The 25,031-nt window shown below is 41.7% G+C and overlaps 1 protein-coding gene across 2 annotated transcripts in view; it reads right to left on the bottom strand.

Moving 5' to 3' along the window:
* Positions 1-1,719: 1,719 nt before the first annotated feature.
* Positions 1,720-25,031, bottom strand: part of SLC28A2 (solute carrier family 28 member 2) — a 35,052-nt gene continuing 11,740 nt past the window's right edge. For both annotated transcript variants that reach the window (XM_086320703.1, XM_086320704.1), the window contains 15 exons: positions 22,632-22,723; positions 21,382-21,565; positions 19,796-19,937; positions 19,064-19,177; positions 18,647-18,724; positions 18,114-18,194; positions 17,594-17,674; positions 16,233-16,358; positions 16,020-16,150; positions 15,421-15,589; positions 15,039-15,236; positions 14,483-14,564; positions 12,381-12,479; positions 12,102-12,213; positions 1,720-3,298 (listed from right to left, as the gene is read on the bottom strand). In XM_086320703.1, coding sequence (XP_086176829.1) covers positions 3,178-3,298; positions 12,102-12,213; positions 12,381-12,479; positions 14,483-14,564; positions 15,039-15,236; positions 15,421-15,589; positions 16,020-16,150; positions 16,233-16,358; positions 17,594-17,674; positions 18,114-18,194; positions 18,647-18,724; positions 19,064-19,177; positions 19,796-19,937; positions 21,382-21,565; positions 22,632-22,723 — 1,810 coding nt within the window. In that variant the 3' untranslated portion in view covers positions 1,720-3,177. The remainder of the gene's footprint in view (positions 3,299-12,101; positions 12,214-12,380; positions 12,480-14,482; positions 14,565-15,038; positions 15,237-15,420; positions 15,590-16,019; positions 16,151-16,232; positions 16,359-17,593; positions 17,675-18,113; positions 18,195-18,646; positions 18,725-19,063; positions 19,178-19,795; positions 19,938-21,381; positions 21,566-22,631; positions 22,724-25,031) is intronic.

Genomic DNA, 25,031 nt, shown 5'->3' with positions numbered 1-25,031 from the left:
TGTTAACCAATGCACTCCCAGGCGCACAAAGGATAAGGGGTACGGGCACTTGGCAGCAAGCATTGGCCCAATAATGAAGCCCTTTACCAGTACTATCTATTCTAATAATTTTTCATCCCTTAAAGGACTCTATGCTCATTAGGACTTTTAGAATGCTTTGGCTTCCCATGCCTTTCAAGGTTGGGGAGTTGTGAACAATCTTCTGTGTTAATTGCAAGAGTATGGATAAACCTGTCAGGCAAGCTAGAATGCCAACAGAGGGGTTAAAATAGAAATATTCCTTTTATGTCCAAGAGACTTATTAACTAAAGGCCTAAGTTGATTTTTTTCCAGAGAAAGGTGGTCGGGGATAGCCCCCTGTTAATGTCAGAAGAGTTGGTGAAAGGCACAAAATAGTAAGACAGACAGATTCTGGTCTTGGGGTAGATGCTCGAGCAGATTCAGGGGGTCCCTCGAGGCCTGATCTGCCTTTGCCTGTCAGGCCTCCTCCACATGACCTTTGTCATGGGTGGGATCTCCTGTGGTGGCTCCCGGCACATTTCCACATCCTAACCAGCCCCTTCCATAACCTCCATTTCTCCTGGTCCTCCCGATCTTTTCTCTTGCCCACCCTTCCTCAGCCTCCTCTCTCCTCTCTGCCTGGGGCTCCTTAACTGGGGATGGAAACTGGGAGACAGTTGTGAAAGTTGTAAAGCACACGCTCCCTGGCGTCTCCCAGAACACCAAGTCGGTATGTTTGCACCCCTCCCCTCTCCTTTTCCAAGGCAGAGCCCGAGAGCAACTGGTCCCTGCCTTGCGCCTCGGGGTTGACCAGCACTTCACACACATCCTGGGCCCGCCCAACCTGCTTCCACCCTCATCAGTTCAGTTCAGTCACTCAGTCATGTCTGACTCTTTGTGACCCCTGGTCACTGCTGTGCTAGTGTGCAAGTGCCTCTCGGCCCAAGGAGGCGGCGTTGCATTTGTCCCAATCCCATTCAGTCCTCACTTTTCGTTCTTCCCGCTTGTGAGACTCTCCTGCTGATGGTGTTGTCACACTAACTGCTGTTACAGCGCGGCCCTCTTATGTGTCAGTGTAGATCAGATTCACTTCAAACAGGAGACAGAATGAGAATGCCGGCCCTTACCCCTGAAAGAAGATAAGGAGAGCCCTCCATCCCATACCCTTCCTTGTGTGAACTAAATTTGGCACAGAACGCAGTAAATCCCTGGTTGTAAATTCAGTTCCTTAAATGGTAATGATAGTAGCCATGATCTTCGTTTTTTGAATGTTGAGTTTTAAGCCAGATTTTTCACTCTCCTCTTTCACCCTCATCAAGAGGCTCTTTAGTTCCTCTTCACTTTCTGCCATTAGTGGTATCATCTGTATATCTAAGTTTGTTGATATTTCTGCCAGCAATCTTGATCCCAGCTTGCACTTCATCCAGCCCAGCATTTTGCATGATGTACTCTGCATAGAAGCTAAATAAGCAGAGTGACAATATACAGCTTTGTCATACTCCTCTCCCAATTTTGAACCAGTCCATTGTTCTATGTCCAGTTCTAACTGATGCTTCTTAACTCTCATACAGGTTTCTCAGGAGACAGGTAAGGCGGTCTGGTACTTACCAAAAATAAGGAAGAGAAGATAGGAAAGGAGACAAGAAGGAAGGCCAAGAGGTTCTGAGCTCAGATAATTGTGAAGTGGAAGAAGGCAGATTCGCTAAAGGGACATACAGATAGTGTATATATATAATTTATTGAGGGGAAATTCACATAACATAAAATTATACATTTGAAAGTGAACAAACCAGTGACATTTAGTACATTCACAATGTTGTGTAACCACCATTTCTATCTAGTTCCAAAACATTTCCGTCATTCCACAGTAAAACTGCGTACTCATTAAGCAGTAACTCCCTACTCCTCCTCCCCCACAACTCCCCTTGGCAACCACCAATCTGTGTTCTGTCTCCATGGATATATCTATGCTGAATATTTCATATAAAGGGAATCATACAAAATAGAATCAGATAATAATAAGCCTTTGTGTCTGGCTTTTTTGTCTTAGCATAATGTTTTCTAGGTTTGTCCATGTAGGATACATCAGTACTTCATGACTTTTATGACTGAATAAAATTCCATTGTATGTACGTAACACTATTCATTTATCCATTCAGCTACTGATAGACATTTGGACTGTTTCCACCTTCTGACTGTTGTGAATAGTGCTGCCGTGGGCGTGCATGTGCACGTACTTGTTTCAACACCCGTGTTCAGTTCTTTTGTGTATACCAAGGAATAGAATTGTGGGGCCATATGGTTATTTTATAACTTTTTGAGGAGCTCCTACATTCTTTTGAAACTCTTCCTTAAGGCTATAATATTATAAATAATATTAGATATAAGAAATATTCTAAGTCAGAGTGTCTCAACTTGAGCACTGTTGACATTTGGGGCCAGAGAATTCTTTGCTGTGGAGGCTGACCGTGCACACTAGAATGTTTAACAGCATTTCTGGCCTCTACTCAATAGAAGACATCAGTAGCATCCCCCAAGTTGTGACAATTAATTATACCTCAAGACATTGACAAATGTCCTCTGGGAGGAAAAAGTGTCATCTCCCCCGCAAACCATCATTTTAAAAGAGTCAGTAAACTTGAAGCAAAATGGCACTAAAGCAGAATACTAAAACAAAACAAAGGCCTCTAAAAAACAGACATTCCTTATAAGTCTGCGTACAGGAAATATTACTATGTAATGATTTTAAGGAGTTTTAAGGTTTACAAATGTGTGACAACCAGAAAAATCTTATCGTTCAATATTCATATAATTTTCATATATACCTTTAGTACCATAAACCCAGCTCATCCACAGAACTCCAAGAAATACAGCTTTTTACCTCAGTACACATTACATACCAAACCACATTTATAGCATACTACATCATATAATTCTTAAGATGGCAACTAGAAGCAAGGTTTATATTTTTTGATATGATAATATTTATTATTTTGACTCTAAGCTCAAACAGAGCCCGTAAGAAATTTCTTATTTGGTTCAGCCAAATAATGAAAATTTTATGTTTACTGTTAAAGATCAAAGTGCATTAGTTATAGGATGAGAACTCTGAGTACATAAATACCTTTGCCATCAAAAAGCCATCCAGATTAGGACTTTTATGGAAATGAACCAGCTTTAGACACAGACAGCACTTGTGTAGAGATCACAGCAGTTATAAAGTGCGACAGCACTGAATTCTTTATCTTCCCAGGGACCAGAAAAAGAAGGAGGGTTGTAGGTCCCATTCAGAGAAGCACTGAAATGAAAAACCAGAGAGATAACAGTGGGTCAGATAAAAACAGTGCAACAAGATGTATCAGTACGTTCTACCAAGCTGGTGAAAACAAAACAAACCTATTAATGAATCCAATCACAATGACCAAGAAAGTAGGATAGAATTAAGTGTATTTTTTCATTCATGCCCAAGACAGTACTAGCAAGAAACCCTATACAATGTGTCTGCTTCTGTGCCCAATTCCAATTCCTAACCATAGTCCTTTCCAAACATCACTGAAGCAAAATTTATTCTTTGTAATGTGATTTAGAATTGAATTTATTCAAAAAAGTGAGATGATATTCCAAAGCCACTTCCCTCTTAAGAAAGGAAAACACTGGGAAGGTCATGTATACACTGCTATGTTTAAAAAGCATAACCAACAAAGACCTATTGTATAGCACATGGAATTCTGCTCAAAGTTATGTACCAGTCTGGATGGGAGGAGGGTTTGGGGGAGAATGGATATATGTACATGTATGGCTGAGTCCTTTCTCTGTTCACCTGAGACTACCACAACATTGTTAATAGGCTATACTCCAATACAAAATAAAAAGTTTAAAGTTTGGAAAAAGAGAAAACAGCTCAGGCTTGGTTGTATATGTATGTGTGTTTCAGCTTTACTGAGGTATAATTAACAAAGTTGTAATATATAGAAAGTGTACAGTGTGATCAGTTGACATATGCATATATTGTGAAAGGATTCCCAACATTGTGTTAATTAACACATCCATCACCTCACATATTTACTTTTGTGTGTGTATGATGAGAACACAAGTTCTACTCTCTTAGAAAATTTCAATTATATGCTACAGTATTAACTATAGCCACTATGAGATACATTAAAATTTCATATCTATTATCTTATATCTGAAAGTTTGTACTATTATACCAGCTTCTCCCTATCCCTCTAGCCGTTAGGCACAGGCAACCACCATTTCTGTACATGCAATTTTTATTTCATTTTTTTTATATTTCACATATAAGTGAGACCATGCAGTATTTGTCTTTTTCTGGCTTATTTTGCTTAGTGTAATTGTTCATCCACATTGTTGCAAATACCAGGATTTCTTTCTTTTTTAAGGATGAATAACATGGCACTGTATCTCGAAGAGTTGGACACGACTAAGCGACTTCACTTTCACTTTTCCCTTTCATGCGTTGGAGAAGGCAATGGCAACCCACTCCAGTGTTCTTGCCTGGAGAGTCCCAGGGACGGGGGAGCCTGGTGGGCTGCCGTCTCTGGGGTCGCACAGAGTCGGACACGACTGAAGCGACTTAGCAGTATACTTGTACAACATTTGATTTATCCATCTTTCTGTTAGTGGACACATAGGTTGTTTCCATACCACGGCTACAACAGTAGCCATAATAATGCTGCAATGAACATGGGAGTACAGACAATGACTTTGTTTCCTTTGGATACATATCCAGAAAGGAGGTTTCTGGATAATATGGTAGTTCTATTTTTAGTTTCTTCAGGAACCTCCAAGTGACTGTACCATTTTACATTTCCACAAACTGTGTAAAAGGGTTTCCTTTTCTCCATGTCCTTGCCAGCATTTGTTGTCACCTGTCTTCTTTATGACAGCCACCCTAATAGGTGTAAGGTGATACTTCATTTTGGTTATTATTTGCATTTCCTTGTTAGTTGATGATATTAAGCACCTTTTCGTGTACCTGCTGGCCATTGACCATTTGGGTGACTTCTTTGGAAAAATGTCTGTTCAATTCCTCTGCTCATTTTTCAATTGGATTATTTGGGGGTGGTTGCTATTGATCTATATAAGTTCCTTGTATATTTTGTATATTAATTCCTTACTGGATATTTGTTTTGCAAATATTTTCTCCCATTTTGTTAGTTGACTTTTCATCTTTTTTTTTTTTTTTTGCTGTGCAGAAGCTTTTTAGTTTGATGAAGTGCCAGTTGGCTCTTCTTTGTTTTTGTTGCTTTGGGTTTCAAATCCAAAAAAAAAAAAAAATCATTACTAACAAAAACAGAAGTAAGATCAATGGAACAGGATAGAAAGCTCCAGAGATAAATCCACACACCTGTGGTTGCCTTATCTTTGACAAAGGAGGCAAGAAAAGACAATGGCGAAAAGACAGCCTCTTCAATAAGTGGTGCTGGCAAAACTGGACAGCTACATGTAAAAGAATGAAATTACAACACTCAAATAGATGGGGAAACAGTGGAAACAGTGTCAGACTTTATTTTTGGGGGGTTCAAAATCACTGCAGATGGTGATCGCAGCCATGAAATTAAAAGACGCTTACTCCTTGAAAGGAAAGTTATGACCAACCTAGATAGCATATTAAAAAGCAGAGACATTACTTTACCAACAAAGGTCCGTCTAGTCAAGGCTATGGTTTTTCCAGTGGTCATGTATGGATGTGAGAGTTGGACTGTGAAGAAGGCTGAGCACTGAAGAATTGACGCTTTTGAACTGTGGTGTTGGAGAAGACTCTTGAGAGTTCCTTGGACTGCAAGGAGATCCAACCAGTCCATTCTGGAGGAGATCAGCCCTGGGTGTTCTTTGGAAGGAATGAGCTAAAGCTGAAACTCCAATACTTTGACCACCTCATGCGAAGAGTTGACTCATTGGAAAAGACTTTGATGCTGGGAGGGATTTGAGGCAGGAGGAAAAGGGGACGACAGAGGCTGAGATGACTGGATGGCATCACCGACTTGATGGACATGAGTTTGAGTGAACTCTGGGAGATGGTGATGGACAGGGAGCCCTGGCGTGCTGCGATTCATGGGGTCGCAAAGAGTCAGACACGACTGAGTGACTGAACTGAACTGAACTGAACGCCATTCTCAAAAATAAACTCAAAATGGATTAAAGACCTAAATGTAAGGCCAGATACTATAAAACTCTTACAGAAAACATAGGTAGAACACTCTTTGATATAAATCACTGCAAGATACTTTTTGATCCACCTCCTAGAATGACGAAAATAAAAACAGAAATAAATGGGAAATAATTAAACTGTTTATAAAAGCTTTGCACAGCAAAGGAAAACTATAAACAAGATGAAAAGACAACCCTCAGAATGGAAGAAAATATTTGCAAATGAAACAACTGACAAAGGATTAATCTCCAAAATATACACGCAGCTCATACAACTCAATATCAAAATAACAAAGAACCCAATCAAAAAATGGATGAAAGATCTAAATAGACATTTCTCCAAAGAAGATATACAAATGGCCAACAAACACATAAATAGATGCTCAACATCACTAATTATTAGAGAAATACAAATCAAAACCACAGCGAGTTAAACACCTCAAACTAGTCAAAATGGCCATCATCAAAAAATCTACAAACAACAAATGCTGAAGAGTGTGTGGAGAAAAGGGAACCCTCATGCAGTGTTGGTGGGAACATAAATTGATACGGCCACTAAAGAGAACATGTAGAGGTTCCTTTAAAAAATTAAAAATAGAACAACTATATGACCCAATAATCCCACTACTAGGCATATACCCTGAGAAAACTATTAATTCAAAAAGATACATGTACCCCACTGCTCATTGCAGCACTATTTACAAAAGCCAGGGCATGGAAGCAACCTAGATGTCCATCAACAGAAGATGGGATACATATATACAATGGAATACTGCTGCTATTGTTTTGGTCGCTAAGTCATGTCTGACTCTTTTGTGAGCCCATGGACAGATTGAACCAGCGTCGCCTGTGGCTCCTGCATTGGCAGGCAGATTCTTTACCACACAGAGCCACCAAGTAAGCTCCCAGTGGAATATTACTCAGGCATTAAAAGGAACAAAATTGGGTCATTTGTAGTTACATGAATGAACCTAGAGTCTGTCATACTGAGTGAAATCAGTCAGAAAAACAAATATTGTATATTAATCTAGCAAATGATACTGATGAACATATCTGCAGGGCAGGAATAGAGACAGAGACATAGAGAACGGACTTGTGGACACAGCAGGGGAAGGTGGGACTAACTGAGAGACATATACACACTACATACACACCTGTGTAAAATAGCTAGTGGGAAGCTGCTGTGTAGCACAGGGAACTCAGGTCAGTGCTCTGCAATGACCTAGAGGGGTGGGATTGGGGTGGGGTGGGAGGGAGGTTTAAGATGGAGGAAATATATGTATACGTAGGATGGAGGAGCCTGGTGGGCTGCAGTCCAAGGGGTTGCTAAGAGTCGGATACGACTTCGTGACTTCACTTTCACTTTTCACTTTCATGCATTGGAGAAGGAAATGGCAACCCACTCCAGTGTTCTTGCCTGGAGAATCCCAGGGATGGGGGAACCTGGTGGGCTGCTGTCTATGGGGTTGCACAGAGTCGGACACGACTGAAGCGACTTTAGCAGCAGCAGCAGCTGATTCACTTTGCTGTACAGCAGAAACTAACACAACATTGTAAAGCAAGTATATACTACAATTTTTAAATTTTTTATTTAAAAAAAAAAACTCATTACTAAGACCAATGTCCAGGGCTGTCTATGTTTTCTGCAAGGATTTTCAAGGTTTCAGGTCTTATGTTCAAGTCTTTAATCAATTTTGAGTTGACTTTTGTGTATGGTATAAGACAGGAGTTCAGTTTCATTCTCCTACATGGGTGAACATGAAGGGGTTAGGGAAGTAGGCAGAGTGGAGCTTTAAACATTGGGGGCATAGATGTGCAGCCTAAACCCTTCACTGCTTAGGGGGAAGCTTAGAGCTGGGAGTTTCTTTCCATTACATGGTGCTCTGCCAGGGCTGGGGTTTATAATGAGAGATGTCTTGACCTTTCCTACCCAGTTCAGTGTAGCTATTTTCTCAGTCATAGGAGTCATTCAGCTAGTTTCTTGATTTTTCTTAGAGGGAATTATTCCATGTGTAGCTGTACACTTGGTGCATACATAGGAAAAGGGAAATTCAAGCCTCCTTTGTTGTCATCTTGGTCTGGAGTCACTAGAAGTATTTACTATGAATGAACTGGACAAAAACATTCTCTTTCAGATTCTAGATACTAATGATACTCAGTAAGTGACTTGAGGCAAAAAGTCAGTTGCATTTCTGAGGGCAGAAATGAGCAGGAAAGAGTATTCTATTAATCCTTTAGTGAGGTTCAGTGACGTACTCATCATTAAACAAAAATTAGCAATTTTCACCTTATTCATTTACTTTAGATTATGCCTACAATGATATCTACTGAAGTGCCACAAGAACAGAGGAATCATAACTATGCCAGACCAATGATCTATCTAGATTATGATTCATCTTTATCAGTGCAGCACAAAGATTACTTTTTCAGAAGATATTGGTTGCCTTCTCTGGTGAAAACCTCCAAACCCAGGAGGGTAATATCTGTTCACCTGGCATAGTTACCTGTTAAGGAGGTAGTACCCAAGCCTCTACCTGTATAGTGAACATATGTAAGATCACATACTTAATAATGACTTCCAAATCTATCTCCAGTTCTTATTTCTCTCCTAAACTCCAGACATAAGTCGCTTCACATGATGTTTCCACAGGTAAAAATGTGGAATCAACATGCTGCTGCTGCTGCTGCTGCTAAGTCGCTTCAGTCGTGTCCAACTCTGTGTGACCCCATAGATGGCAGCCCACCAGGCTCCCCCATCCCTGGGATTCTCCAGGCAAGAACACTGCAGTGGGTTGCCATTTCCTTCTCCAATGCATGAAAGTGAAAAGTGAAAGTGAAGTCGCTCAGTCGTATCCGACTCTTAGCGACCCCATGGTCTGCAGCCTACCAGGCTCCTCCATCCATGGGATTTTCCAGGCAAGAGTACTGGAGTGGGGTGCCGTTGCCTTCTCCGCTAAATCAACATATTTACCTGAATTAAGCCATAATCTCTCCCCTTTACTCCCATTCCCAGAATCAATCCCCTTCTTGTCAGTTAATAAATGGCAGCCCTTAGATCTACTTGCCCGAGCCAGAAAGGGTACAGACATTTGAGACTCCTTTCTCTTCCTTACCCTTTTCTTCCGTTCAATAAACAATCTATTGATTCTCCTTAGTCTAATGTATCTTCATCCTCACAACTACTTAGTATCAGCTCTCATCATCTACTACTTGAGAGTATTACAGCAATGTGTTTATTGGTCTCCCCAACATCCAAATGGCTACCCAACATGATCTTTTGAAAAAACATCTCAGCATGTGTTCAGAATTTTGTAAGTCCAAATCTAAATTCCTTAGCACTTCATGCTGCTGCTGCTGTTAAGTCACTTCAGTCGTGTCCGACTCTGTGCGACCCCAGAGACGGCAGCCCACCAGGCTCCCCCGTCCCTGGGATTCTCCAGGCAAGAACACTGGAGTGGGTTGCCATTGCCTTCTTCAATGCATGAAAGTGAAAAGTGAAAGTGAAGTCGCTCAGTCGTGTCCGACTCTTCACGACCCCCTGGACTGCAGCCTACCAGGCTCCTCTGTCCATGGGATTTTCCAGGCAAGAGTACTGGAGTGGGGTGCCACTGCCTTCTCCATAGCACTTTATAGAAGGCCTTATAAGATCTTTTAGTCTCATTTTCCAGAACTCTTTATTCACCCACATATCAGTACAAGTACACACACCTTTTGCTTTTGCAGAACCAAAGATCTTTTGCAGTTCCTCAGATCTTTCCTTTCTGGGTCCTGTAACTAATTCTTTTAGCTTATGATATACTCCCTTTAGTTTTCAACTGACTTCTTTTGGTATTTTTTCTTTGTCTTTGATTTTCTATCACTTGAAAATGATATGTTTAAGTATAGTTCTCTTGGCATTTATCCTGCTTGATGTTCTCTGAGCTTCCCAGATCTGTGATTTGGTGCCTGACATTAATTTGGGGAAATTCTCAGTCATAATTGTTTCAAATATTTCTTCTTCTCCTTTTGGTATTCATATTACGTGTATGTTACACCTTTTGAAGTTGTCCCATAATCCTTGAATGTTCTATTTTAATTTTTTTTCCCAGTCTTTGTTCTCTTTGCTTTTCAGTTTTGATGATTTCTGCTGATATATCTTCAAGCTGGAAGTGCTTTTCTCAGATGTGCTTAGTCTACTAATAAGCTATTCAAAGGCATTCATCACTTATGTCACAGTGTTTTTGATCTGCAGTATTTCCTTTTGGTTCTTTCTTAAGATTCCTGTGTCTCTGTACTTCCATTGCTCATCTGCTCTTGCACGCTGCCTACTTTATCCATTAGCGCCCTTAGTGTAGTAATCATTGTTGTTTAGTCACTAAGTCATGTCCAACTCGTTTGTGGCCCCATGGACTGTGGCCCTCCAGCCTCCTCTCTCCATGGAATTTTCCGGGCAAGAATACTGGAGTAGGTTGACATTTCCTTCTCCAGGGATCTTCCCAATCCAGGGTTGGAACCCGTGTCTCCTACACTGGCAGGTGGATTCTTTACCACTGAGCCACTAGGGAAGATCCATATTAATCATAGCTGTTCAAAATTCCCACTCTGATAATCTGAAAATCTCTGCCATGTCTGGTTTTGATGCTTGCTCTGTCCCCTCAAATTGTGGTTTTTGCCTTTTAGTGTGTTTTGTAATTTCTTCTTGATAACTAGACATGACATACCCATAAAAGGAACAGCTGTAAATAGACCTTAGCAATGTAGTGGTGAGATGTTGGGGAGGGGAGGCATTCTATTGTCCTGTGGTTAGGTCTCAGCCTTTTAGTTAGCCTGTGCCTCTGAACTCTGAACTTCACAAGTGTTTCTCAGTCTTTCCTCCCTCCTTGAATGGGACGAGATGGCTAGAGTGGGCTGCAGTTGGGTATTTCTCTTTTTCTAGGTCAGGTGGACTCTGATAATACCCCAGGTGGTTAGGCTTTGGTTAATTAGTTTTTCCTAAAGGCAGGTCTTGTTTAAAAAAACAGAGTGCTTTGGTGTATTTCAAAATAGTTCCTTTTCCCCTCCACCTGCCAGAAGCATGACGGGGGTTTTGTCTGATATTTACTATGAGAACCTAGTGTAGTTCCAAGAGGTAAAACTTCCAAAAGTGTGGGGTTTCCCCTGAGAAATGGGTCCCCTCAGAGTTTTTAACACAGCTTTGTCCTCCCCGAGGCTTCAGCAACTGCAGTTTCTGGTTTTCCTGCCCCTGCATGGGTTTCTGTGGCTCCAGTAAACCATGACTCCCTGTGTTTGCCTGTTGCTCCAATCTTGGGGTCTGCAGTTTGCCTTGTGTTTCTTACAGATTCAAGAAGAGTTATTGATTTTTCAGACTGTTCAGCTTTTTTTCACTTTCGTCTTAAGATGGAGTGATGACCTCTGAGTTCCTTACACACAGAACCAGAAAACTATTCTAATAATATCCCACGAATTGGTAAACAAGTTCATTTTTACACTACCTGAACGCATTGTGATTTTATCAATTCAACTTTATCTGTCTCAGTCTTCATTTCTGTCTGAAGAAGCTCTTAAGTTTTGGGCCACTCAGGACCACTGTCAACCTTCACCTACAACCTATCTATATTCAAATCACAATAAATACTTCACTTCTGATCAGGGAAATCACCCTCCCTTACTTCTTCTGCTGCCCCTCCACTTCTCAGTACCCCATCAATACAAGATATTGTCATTTGTAAAACTGATGATTTGTCCATGCTAGAGCCAATAGTGAGTATGCATCTAATAACAGAAAAGAAGAGAGATCTAGACCACCACAAATACCTATCCCCCTTCTTATATGTTCTCTTCAGTATCCATGTGATTACCCTCAAGACCTTACTTTTCTCCAATCCCAGAAATTCCTGAGTGAAAGAGAGCATAAGAGAGGAGACTCGAGCAGGGATCCAGTGCTCACTCACCTCTGAAAGAGCTCTCTGCAGCACATATAGGTCTCATAGGTTCGGTTGGTGAAACTCGTGTTTAGGAAGGAGACACAGTCAGTTTCTGCTCCCCTGGGGACATAGAGGATTCCTGGATAAAGGAGACAGAGATGCTAAGGGGAAGATTTTACACATGTTCCTTAAGGCTTTTAATTCTCTGGGTATAAATTGAGAATACTGTAGATTTGAAGCCTTTTCCATGCATATGTGAGACGGATGGTTAAATCAGTTATTCTGAGACTAAGCTAGGACACTTACCTGCCACACAGGCACTGATAAGGGATACACAGGCCCCTGTGAAGAGGGCACTGACCACAACCTTGGACAAGTCACTCTTCCGGTGGGGTACCATTGATGCTGCAGACAACAAAACAAAACAATTCAATCTCTTCCCTGCCAGGCAACTGGGTATACCCATGAAACCTGATTAGAAGAATGCTGAGTATCAAAACACAGCAGATGAATTGCATTCTTACTGCCAACCACCAGATGCTTGCCAGTGGTGTGCTTAGAAGTATATGTATTCATAGGTCACTAACTTAGACACTCCCCAGGTCAAGGATGGTGTGTCTGACTCTAACTTCCATGGTTCTGTGAACATTCCTAAGATGTATCTGAACCAAGAAAAGCTCTGCATTGCTCCAGACAGTACAAATGCCTTGGGTGTTCACTAGTTGAAATTGGCATGCTTGCTGCTGCTACTGCTAAATTGCTTCAGTCGTGCCCTACTCTGTGCGACCCCATAGACGGCAGCCCACCAGGCTCCTCCGTCCATGGGATTTTCCAGGCAAGAGTACTGGAGTGGGTTGCCATTGGCATGCTTAGGGTGGACAGAATTACACAATTTTGAGCCAGAGAGATGAGACTAGCAACATTCATCTAAGCCTTAGTTATGTGGTGCGTATTCCACCACTAGATGTTAATCTCACAGTCAGGTGGTAATCGGGCATCAGAATTAGAAGACAGACAACTGTGTGACAGAAGGGGAAAAGAAACTGAAAGGAAACTGTTTCACCTTTAAATTGTTTGATCAGCTACCAAGTAAATCAACTTAATGATTCTAGCCCAGAACATGAGTGAAATAAAAAATGAACACACTAAGCTGTATTTTTCTTATTTGTTGTTCTTTAGTCGCTCAGTCATGTCCGACTTTTTGCAACCCCATGGACTGCAGCACGCCAGGCTTCCCTGTCCTTCACCAACTCCCAGAGCTTGCTCATACTGATCCAACCATCCTGTCCTCTGTCATCCCCTTCTCCTCCTGCCCTCAACCTTTCTTAGCATCAGGGTCTTTTTCAATGAGTCGGCTCCTCACATCAGGGGGCCAAAGTATTGGAGCTTCAGCTTCAACATTAGTCCTTTCAAATGAATGTTCAGGACTGATTTCCTTTAGGATTGACTGGCTGGATCTCCTTGCAGTCCAAGGGACTCTCAAGAGTCTTCTCCAGCACCACAGTTCAAAAGCATCAATTCTTCGGCGCTCAGCTTTCTTTATGGTCCAACTCTTACATCCATACTTGACTACTGGAAAAACCATAGCTTTGACTAGACGAACCTTTGTCAGCAAAGGAAAGTGTCTGCTTTTTAATATACTGTCTAGGTTTGTCATAGCTTTTCTTCCAAGGAACAAGCGTCTTTTAATCTCATGGCTACAGTCACCATCTGCAGTGATTTTGGAGCCCAACGATCTTCCAAACTCTTGGAATCCACTAGTTCTCTTTGCCCAGCCTTCAAAGACAGCTCCACTTTCTTCATATTATTTCCTCCAACCATCGCCATTTAGCAATATTCTTAGCAATCTAAATGTAATCTGTATATGCTTAAAATACTCATTCCTCCTACAGCTGGTGACTTGTAGCTTTAATTCCAACACTTCACAGCACTTGCTCTATCTATCTACCTTATATGTCTCTGTTTTTATTTGTTCTGATTCCTTGCACAAGGCCTATTTCTATGAAGTCAACTGGTGAGCAGCATAATTTCAAAAAGTACCTTCACTACTGAACAAAAAACAAAATACTTTTACTTATTTATGTACTATGTCCATTTAGTGGTAAAATAAAAATAATACCATTATAGTGTTCCTCATAGGAAAAAGAAAAATAAAATTGGTTTCTTGGGCCTCCAACAGGGAGGAAAAAAAAAAAATAACAGAAGTTGAGATTCTAAACCCAGCCTTGGCTCCACACATAGCCAGGTAGCATGATTACTTGAACTCCAAATTAACTGCCAGTGGAGAGGACCATTTCACATCAGCTTCTCTATCTGGGCTCAACTTGTACTGAAGCACCAGGGCTGCCTACTATAGATGCTGGGACCTGGCTGGCATATTGGGTAGCTGGGAAAAAGAATTAACTCACTCAAGCCTCCCAGTGTGATTCCTATGGAACTAAGATTGGCAAATCCACAGAGTGAAAACGTTGTAATGATTTCAGCTCTCACCTAGGGAAAACAAAAATAAATAAACTCAGTCCCATGTGTGCAGTTGTATAATCATTATAGAAGTTCCAGAGTACTTAGAACCCCTAATCTTGTCCATACCACTCTAAGGAATGTGGAAAGGATGCTCAGAAAATAACCAATCCCTGAGTTATTCCAGGGATAATGACATGAAAACCACCCTGGTGTTTTTGTGTTCTTGTCTAAGCCTTCAGAGCCTATGAAATCTATGAGAGAAGCTGGGTCAGTGTGGAGCGGGGTGGGGGAGGGGGGGGAAATGACCTCAGGGCAGCTCAGGCACAGAAGCTAAGCACACTGTTACTCTCTTGCTTTGGGTCAGACTCTTGCTTTGATCCTGACTCTTCCTAGGGTCAGGCCTGGGACCCTGGAGAGGGATCTGTGTGTGTGAGACAAACTTTTGTGTAATACTTTGTATCTGTCCACAGACTGTTTATGCTTTTCCAGACTGGCACTTACAGAAATCCACTGCTTCTTGCCTTCGATCCACTCCTCCACTCCAGAGAGACGCTTGTTTTTGTACTGAGACAGTTGCTGATAGGCCACAAACTCGTTCGTGAAGAATTTCATGCCCACCATCTCAGCCACCATTGGACAGTCTGCCCACTCGACACCCATCATGAAAACCATGGGCCTTAAGACATAGGAGCAGATGACCTGGGTGAGAGAAAGAGATATCTCACATCAGGAGCCCAGGACTTCTCTGGAACCTTGATTCAGTCCCCTAACCCCTTCTCCCTGCCATGCTCCCTTAGCTCACTCCGGGTCAGAAGACATGTGCAGTTCAAGGACTTCATAAACACACCCTAGAAGGACCGCCCAGGTAAATGGAATCCATTACCTGAAAAGTGAGTCCCTGTATGTCTACCATTTCCCCTAGCCAGGAGAGGGCAGCATTGATGAAGGCCAACACAGCCAAAAAGGCAATCAGGTTGGCTGCTACGTTACTAGCAAGGCCTACAGCATCTGTGGCTCCATTGCTGGCAGCTTCCAGGACATTCTTCTCCTTCCTGTGGTTATTGGGCAGAAGGGAAGAACACGGTGTCTAAAGTAATCTCAGCCCCTCAGAAAAGAGATGTCTCAGTGCCCCAGGAGTGCAGGAGTGCAAAAGGAGAGTGCAAGAACAGCTTAAGAGGTGATGGGGGTTCCTAGTGACCCTTTCTGTGGAAATTACTAATTTTCACAGTATCAAATTCAATCACCATGAAATTCTACTGACACAAAGAACAGAGGATAATGGCATGCAGAAGGCAGAGGAAATGGCAGGGTTAAACAAAAGAAACAAATCAACATGAATAGCTAGAGGCAGAGGTAGACACAAGGAGATATGGAATCATATTATTCCCTCTCCGGGAGACTTGAAGCCTTGAACCACAGCACCACTCTTGATTCTGCACATGACCTCACCATCTCCCAAATTATATGCTTCGTTGGACTCACCCACGGGGCAATTTTACCCCCTCCTTATTCTTGAACTTCGACTCCTCTACTTCCGGATATACCAGCTTTGACAAAGCAAGAGCAGAAGGGGCAGCCATCACAGAGGCAGAAATCAAGGATGATGCGTCAATCTGTAAGGCCAGACTTAGGAGTCAGCATCTACAGAACCCAGACTTGGGCTCACCCTGGAGTGATCAAACAGACTATGCTTACCCCAAAGGATATGAAGGCTCCCAACACAGTGCCTGAAATGGTGGCAAACCCTCCAGTCATCACTGCGTGGATTTCAGAGAGCGTCATGTCTGCAAGGTATGGACGGATGAGCAGAGGTGCCTCCGTCTAAAAATAAGACGGAGAAAGTCAGATTCAAGAGGGGTACAGTTTCCCACCCCAGAGTGCCCATCCCAGCCCTGGGTGCGTAGCCCTCCAGTGTGGGTGCCCTTCAAACTCTGAGCTCTGCTCATAGGCTCTCCTAGTGTCTAGCTCACTCCCTCTAATACCTAATTATATCCTGGCTGGCATTGTTCTATGTGTTTTCATATGTGTTTGTCTCATCTATTTAAAAATTAGAATTCTATAGATGACAAATGGTATATTTCTTTTGTAGGTTCTCAGTCTAAAACTGTATACTTAATGGATGAATTTAAGGAGTACAGTGTACTTACTAATAACTATTAACTGCTTAAAAAGTATTCATTAAATGAACTGCTACATGAATGAAGCCCAATGTTGATGAAACAATCAAAAGAAACGTTTGTGAAGATGGTATGAAATTATGAAGGCCCAACTATGCAAACTATATCTAGTATTGTAAAATAGGTAATATTTACTATTTAAAGAATGATAACTATGTGCTTAGTGGTATAGGAGATGACAGGGACATTATATGAACAGGGCAAAGTTCCTACTCTTAAGACTTCATAGTCTAGCAGAGGAAATCAAATTGATTATGGAGAATTTCAACAAAATGTTGCATGCTATGCTAGAAATATATAGAAGTACTCTGAGACCATTTCAAATATAGTTAATCAGCCTAGGACCTTAGGAGAGAAAGACTTCAATACTAATTCCTTGTCAGTTTGACAAGCCATTTCCCTAGTGTTAAGTTGATCAGTCAGTAGCATATACTGAGCACCTACTCCATATAGACAAATGTATCAAAAAAGTATTATGGGGAAGAGCTTTGGTGTTGGCCCTGAGCAAGGCTCCTGAGAGACCCTGGAAAACAAAGGTCACTGGAAGAGACCAGAATATGGAGGAGACACCTTTCATAGTCCCTGAAGGGGGATGATTTAGACCAGGACATTTCCCTAAATCCCTGTGTAAGAAGTTAGATCTGTGGTTAAGTATGTCCCCATTACACACATCACGTAAGTATCATTAGAGATGAAGGGTGAAAGCAATGAGTTGCATTTCCTTTGAGCTTCTGAATTTTGTTTCATCAGAGAATGAGTGGCTCCACATACAGTCTTCATTTATCTGACTTTTCAAAAGGAAAGCATACATTTCTCAGCCTATTGTCTGCCATACTTTCTATTCCCCAGAGAAAAGATCAAAATCCTCAGGATGCTTACCATACCCACAAAGATGTTTCCTGCCACAGCCAGGGTCTCTGTGGCAGTGGTGCCCATGGTGATTTGCAAAAACCAAGCAATCTAAAGGGATGCAAACACCCAAAACATTAACATTAGCAGAAATCTCAGAGTATATCCAGCAAAACCCCTCCTCCATTAACATTGGTAATGAAATTAAGGCCTAGAGAAGAGTAACAAGGCCGAGATCACAAAGCAAATTACAAACAGATCCTGGACCAGAACTCAGGGCTCTTTGCTTCCAGAAAAAATAAATTAAAACTCAGTATGAAGTGGTAGCTCAGCCCATTTTTTTCTCCTTGCTGTGCCCCTCACCCTGCCCAGGGCCTGGTCCTGACCATCTGATATCAGGCACGCTTGAAAGAGTGTGCTTTTCACATTAGTTCTAATGCTCAAGATATGAAATATAAGCCTTCTTTTTCAAAGTAAGTATCATCTTCATGCCTCTTGACAGATCACACGATAAAAGCCCACCTCCTGGATGAATAGCAGAATGACTCACCTTCTGAACAACCCACTGCACAAGGCCCAGGTAGTAAAGGATGGACATCACACATCCAAAGAAAAGAATGATGGGTAAGGCCTGTAATGAGAATGATGGGGCAGGCAGTGAGATCCTACAATGAACATGCCATAAGCAAACTGTGTTTCAGGCATGTAAGATAACTTCCCATCATCCCAAGTGCAGCTGATACAGTATAGATACTCAGTGGATATTTAAACACAAGCTAGTTTAGGAATAAATTTTAAGTGTACTGCAAATCTATTATGCCATCAATACTAAGCCACAAGAAGATGTTTTCTGAACCTTCCTCTCCCACCCCTATTTCATTCCAATTTCAGTATGGCACTGAACAAAGGGCAAGAGATTGACACTGCTTCCTATACGAATGGGATCAAATCCTCTTCTTAGGGTCATTGGTATACAAACTGTCTGATTTCTTGGACATACGTCTTCATCATCTGTTTTATCCCTCTTCCCACCCCCCACCCACCACCACTGACCCTCTTTCTTGCTCATGAAACAGACATGACCTGAAAGGCGAAGACATCTTTGACCAGAACATCCCCAAAAACAAAACTGGAGCCAGCCACTGTATAGCTGAGGAAAATCTGAAAGAAAAAGGAGAGAGAGATAACAAAAGTGAAGTCACGAAAGACACAAGGAAGATAAGATCAGCCTTATGTATGACTTGGACCTACTGCTGCCACTGAAGTTGGCCTCCCTTTGACAGCATGGGAAGCAGTCTATGTCCCTGTGAGTTACTCAGTGAAGGACAGAGGACTCAGCAGTTCAGTTCTCTTCATTCCTATGCTTAGCTGTACCCCCATGTACTCTCTCCTTTCCTACCAGATCTCATTAACAAGACACAGTGTGATCTCATGTTTTCCCCCAATCTCCTTTCTCTAGGGTTTGCAAAGAGCAGTTCCCTCACATTCGATTTCTCATACCTGAACCTGTTCTCCCAGCCACTGAAATGCATTAAATCCAGGATCAGTTCTGATGACCAAGATCCCAAAGACAAACTGAAGACCTAGGCCCCAAAGCACTGCCCTCCAGGACACCTGGGACCAAAAAGAACATTATTCCAATGTGAGTTCTAAATCAGACTTGTTAATTACCTGGCTGGCGTTTTAAACATGGGTATATGTACTCTGGAACCAATCTAGGGTGTTAACAGTAAATCTGGGGTAAGATGGGAGTAGAGAGAATGTGGTACAGGGTAGTGATATACAAAGAGCCACATACATATATATGTTTTTTAAACTTACACCTACAGGTTAGATCTGACACACAGTCAGACACACACACACATACATAAAAGCATCATAAACCAATGCTTTAATATTACTATGTGCAGTACTAGTTGATTCTCTACTGTATTCTATTTTCTTTCTTTCCTTCTTTATTTTTTGTTTTGTTTTGTTTTGTTTTGTCTTTAACACCAGCCTGCATCCACAAAATTGATATCAAGACTCAGTTTGTAAATAAGTGGTCCAGGGCCTCTTAGAACCTTAAACTTCACTTAAGAGCAAAATTATCTAAGGAGAAAATTCCAGAGATTGTTAAGAACTCAGTTCTGTGCCTTTGTAATCAATACTTGGCACATGTACTTTGTAATTAATAACAAATGGTCCTTGGCTCGGTATTACTATGCCCACCCCTGCATAACCCAAACTCACTGCGCTATGGTGTTTGGAGCAGGCAAAGAGGATGATGATGAACATGCAGATTCCCGCAAAGGAGATCAGCTGCTCTGGCCTTTGGGCTGTGTCCAGAGCCAGCCACAAGATAAGGCCAATCAAGGAGACTCCTGCCAACACCCTGGAGAGGGAATTTCAGGATAATGCCATCAACTCACTGAATGAATAAGAAATAATCAACTTAACCTCTAAAAACCAGAAACTCATCAAATGGATAAATTCATCAAAAGGATAAACACAATAGGTTAGACACAGAGACATGTCTTTAGAATCATTCATCTGGTGGTTTCCCAGTTACCACCTCTCCCCTCCCCTCAACTCTTTTACTCACAGATGGAAGGTCAAAGAGTCCAATCTGAGGACATAAATCTCATGACTTCCTCAATCTATCATATCAGTAACAAAAAGACTTATTCTTCAAGATTGCTCTAATGCAAAACCAAAATATTTTCAAAAGAAGAAGGAAAAGTCCCCTACGGATCTCCAACCAGTTTCCAACCACTTGAAGGGGCAGAATAAAGGCTAAGGCTAAGCCACAAATCAATGACTTATGGCCTTATGGTCCCTTGATGTACCAAACATGCACAGTCAGTACACAAACTAGTCTCCTCAAGTCTGAGTGTTGGAGTCATTTCAGTTCAAGGAGTAAGAATTAGAGGGCAAATCACATGTGAAAAGAAAAGAAAACCAAAACACACACACTGTCCATTGAGATGCTGCAGGAACAACAATGGCAACAGGATAGAGGACAGGTCAGGGTTGAATACTGGGGCTGTTCTCTCTGTGAACTCAAAGTGAATTAAATCTAGCTTCCAGAATCCATCCTGCTAATGAAGAAAGTACTTCAGCTCTATCTCTTCAGTGTCAAATAAATCAATGATCCGAAATTTAGGCTGTAGTCTGGGGTGTTTCTCCAAATGATCACTGTTGCAAACATTCTTAACAGCTATTTTCTGTGCATCCATTGGACAAAAGGCAGAAAAGAGGAACATACAGGGAGTCTGAAAGTCATTCGCTCACCCTAGGTCTGTGATCAAAGGACACGTGCATGCCATAGTTAGTTAAATGAGCTGTGGCTGCTGTAGCATTTGGTCCAGTATACACTAAACAGTGCTAAACTCTAGGGAATTATAAGACACCTGTGGGTACAGGAAGTCTGGAGGACTAGAGGGGGAAAAGAGGATAAAAAGTATCCAGAAATTAAAGGAGAAACACATGAGCACCAAATCAATTTGACAGTTTAATGCAGCTTTGCCTTGATTACTTCTGTGAAGAGGAATATGGTTTTTCTCATTTCCGACACCAACCCTGACAATAAACAGGCTAAAACCCTTCCCTGAAATGTAACCCCTCCTGACCTGCAAGCAATATTAAGATAGGAGATTGTAAGAAACTGGATTAAGTTCAGTGCTCAGAAGCCCACTGCTATTTGCTCCCTGAGCCTTGGTTTTGTAAAGCATAGGAGAACTTTTCTCAGACAGCTCAGAAACCAGGAAAGGAGGAAAAGGGTAATGGTTTGGGGTTTAAGACAAGTTGTGGGACCAGGGATATTGAGATTATCTTACCATTTCATCCAAAACTTCAGGCGGGAGTTTTCAAGGGGCTTGAGACATCTCGTCAATTTTTCACCAAAGAGCCTTTTCAGAAAGCGGTGAACCAGGACCAAAAGCACCAAACAAGTGAGGACGAACAAGGCCAGTGCCCTGTGGAAATCCAAGATGCAAGCTGCCAGGAAGTAGGCAGCATAAGCTAAAAACAGAAAGTACAAAGTAAGGATCAGCAAGGCAGAGACCCTAGGAACCAAGGAAGACTGAGCCATGAATGTCTGGGTAAGGCAGGAAAAACCCTCCAGCAACCTTACCACCAGCCCTGTCAGACTGAGCGGCACTTCCCAACGCCAGGGTAGATGGCTAGCTGTTTTCTTGGGGGATTCAGAGCAACCAACTTAGTTTGACTGCTGCATATTTTAATTTGTCCCTAATGAAATCTCATTGCTTTCTATTTTATCTGGTATCCTCTTTCTATTCCTTGGTATGGACTTGATCAGCACCTACTTTTATACACTTAAAAAAATCATCTTTTCTCAAAACTTTATAACCCCAGTCATTTTAACCTTTCCTCTTGAGCAGAGGCATGGAAGCAGGCTACTACTAGGAAGAACAGCCATACGGTCCTCATTTTATGGCTCCCTGACTCACCCCAAAATATAATTTTTATTTTCACCATCCCAGCTGCCTCTAATATTGACGTCAAAGCCCCATACATCATTGACAGCATATTTTAAACAGAGGTTTCCTATGTGTTTTGTTTGTTTATTTGGTTGGCTGGTTTTTTTTTGCTGTGTCTCATGGCTTGCAGGATCTTAGTTCCCACACCAGAGATCAAACCTGGGGCCCCAACAGTAAAAGTGCTGGGTCCTAACCACTGGACTGCCAGTGAATTCCCAAAAGGTTTGCTATGCTTTAGAAACATTTTATATCATTGGTCTTATTGGCAAACCAGCAAATAAGTAACATATACTACAGGCTTTTTTCATAGACTACAAGAACCACGCCCTTCATCTACTCAAGACACAAATAGAGACAAGCCCAGATTCTTAGAAATATTTAAGTCTATTGAATAGTACAGTTTGAAAAATAGCTTATTCTCAGATTTTACTTATTCCTAGAAGTACAATTCTATACATTACAATTCACTACAAGTAGTTAAGAGCTATACATCGTATAGCTTCTTTCCATCTAGGAGTAGTCTTGACAGAAGGTCATATTTCTGAAATGACTGTGTCTCTCACTTCCACAGGTTCTCAATACCTTACCCAAACACAGCAGGCTCAGTAGGATCTTCTTGAACAAGCCAGCATGTGTTTTACAGAAACTTCTTGCCCTGGTGAAAGGCTGTAAGGTCCTCCTGATGAGAAACCAAAAGTTAAGATAACAAAATTTACTACATCCTGTTTGCATCAATTCCCAGAACTTAGATGGTCCAGCCTGAGGAAGAATTTTCTCTTAAGAAATTCATCCAGGGGAAGTTAGGCAGTGTCCCAGCAATGCCAGAAAGGCTGGATCAACCTTGCCAATGGGCAGCAGCTCAGGACATTCCTACCCAACCTGGACTAACAATATCCCTGATATCGTTAGTGGAGGGGGAGGAACAGGAAGACACTTGGACCTTTCTGTTCTCTGGAGACAAGGGACTATTCAGTTTCCAGATTCAGAAATGGGCCTATCATTCTGAAAGAAAATAAAAATCACACAAATCCATAGCCCTAAACAGTCAATCAGACATGCACTGATGGACCAGAAGGAAAACACTACCATCCCCAAGAATCCCACCCCCAAGAATCCCTGGCTGAGAGGACCTAAGAGGAGACATCCAGCAAGTAGGTCTTCTCAAGTTTAATTTAACAAACCTTTATATAGTGTTTTCTATATGCTGGACTCTTTCTAAGAAGTTTAAAAGTAGGAACTCATTGACTCCTAATAAGAACTCTTGAAGTGGTTACTATTATCATTCCCATTTTACAAATGTGGAAACTGGAAAGCAGAGAAGTACCTTTCCCAAGGTTGTGGAGGTTGTAAGGAGCATAGACAGAACATAAACTCAGGCAATGCGGCTTCAGAATCTGAGCTCTTAACCATCTTTCTATGCTGCATCTTACCTAGGCCCCAAGCTCACCTGTCTCTACCATTCTTAAATGTCCTCAGCACATTGGAATCATATGAGCATAAAGCACTAACTTCCAAATTCTCAGAAGATCCAAACAAGATGAGCCCAGCAAGAAGGTCTCAATTGGCCATCATGCTGAGACAGAACAGCTTAGCCAGAGCTGGAACCAACCCCTAGCTCCAAATGCCCTGAGGACTTGGCACACAAACTTCTATGTTCTATGACTGCCTCTCCTATCTAACACACTCCTCTCTCTTTCTTCTCCTTTTTTCTTCTTTCATCAAGGAGTCCAATGCTATGTTAGTTGAGTAGAGTGTATATTATCAGATATAGGTAAAGGAGAAAATATTCCTTATCACCTCCTGACTTAATCAATCCAAGAGGACACCTTACCATCACCTTATGACCACATTCGATCATTTCCTAAGAACTACCAGAAATCAGTGAAGAATACTCATTTCTGCAAAACTCATGAACAATCTGATTCGAGAACATAATTTAGAGCTGAACTTCTGTTTTTAAAAATTAGGATTGAAAAAAAATCATAAGGGACATTTCAAAGAAAAAGGCAAAATAAGATCTCAGTCTTTTTTAAACCAACTGAGAAGCAGTGCATAGAAGTATGTGCACAGGTATTCATGGTCCTGGCGTCTTGCTTGGCCCACGATCTTGCTAACATGGCCAAGTTCCTTATATAATGGTTCAGCTTGAGAGTTAGTAACTGTGTTATATCCAGAAGCTGAATTGAGAAAAATAATCTATCTGGTAGATGGTGATACTCGATACCTTGTCCATAATTTGCTGTGATGTCTGTACCCACTGATAAATTCTTCAGGTGTGTGTATGGAAGGCTTTCCAGACATGGACTAACAATAACCTTCTCATTCACATGCTTACTGCCTGCAGCCTCAGGTGACAGTGTGAGAAAGAGTAGGGTAAGGATGTTAGGTAGTGCTAGCTCAACACTGCATTAGTGGGCGCCATAGGTCAGGGCTAGCAGCAAAAGTGTTCATGCATTTTTCTCAGTGACCCTTTCTACAAGATGTGGAAACTCCCCTTCAAAAAATTCATCTGACTGTTGACAGAGGGGCCCTGGGCAAATCCTTGCTTGCCTGAGCTTGAAGTAAGAACCAGAAGGAAGGAAATGAGTCAACCCAGTATGAAATGATGGTCTGAGTAAAGGGCAAGAGTTCCAGGTAGAAGTGACCGGAATCTCTTCAAGGAGTCCAAAGTTTCCATTTGATAATAGCAAAGAGTTCAAGAAGGCTGAGTAGAAGGATATGCACTCATCTTCTTTGAGAACACCAAAATTGTGTTGAACAACCACTGACAGGAGAACACTGGAACTCACCAAAAAAACAGATACCACATTTGATGACAGAATAAAAAGAACTGTACTGGGTACCACTTTGCCAGATTCAAAGTTGTGCATACAACTGGTTTAAAACTGGATGTGCAAGACTGCTGGATAGTGTTGCAGAGGAGTTCAAGAACAGTTACCAAAAGTGCCCAAGGGAGAATGGTGACTGAGAAGCAAAAAGGCTGTTAA

This window comes from Bos grunniens, chromosome 10 (genome assembly GCF_055505025.1).
Source record: "Bos grunniens cultivar Pamir isolate PY7600 chromosome 10, Bosgru_T2T1.0, whole genome shotgun sequence".
In the NCBI taxonomy this organism is placed as follows: Eukaryota; Metazoa; Chordata; class Mammalia; order Artiodactyla; family Bovidae; genus Bos; species Bos grunniens.
This window is presented reverse-complemented; position numbering and strand designations above follow the sequence as displayed.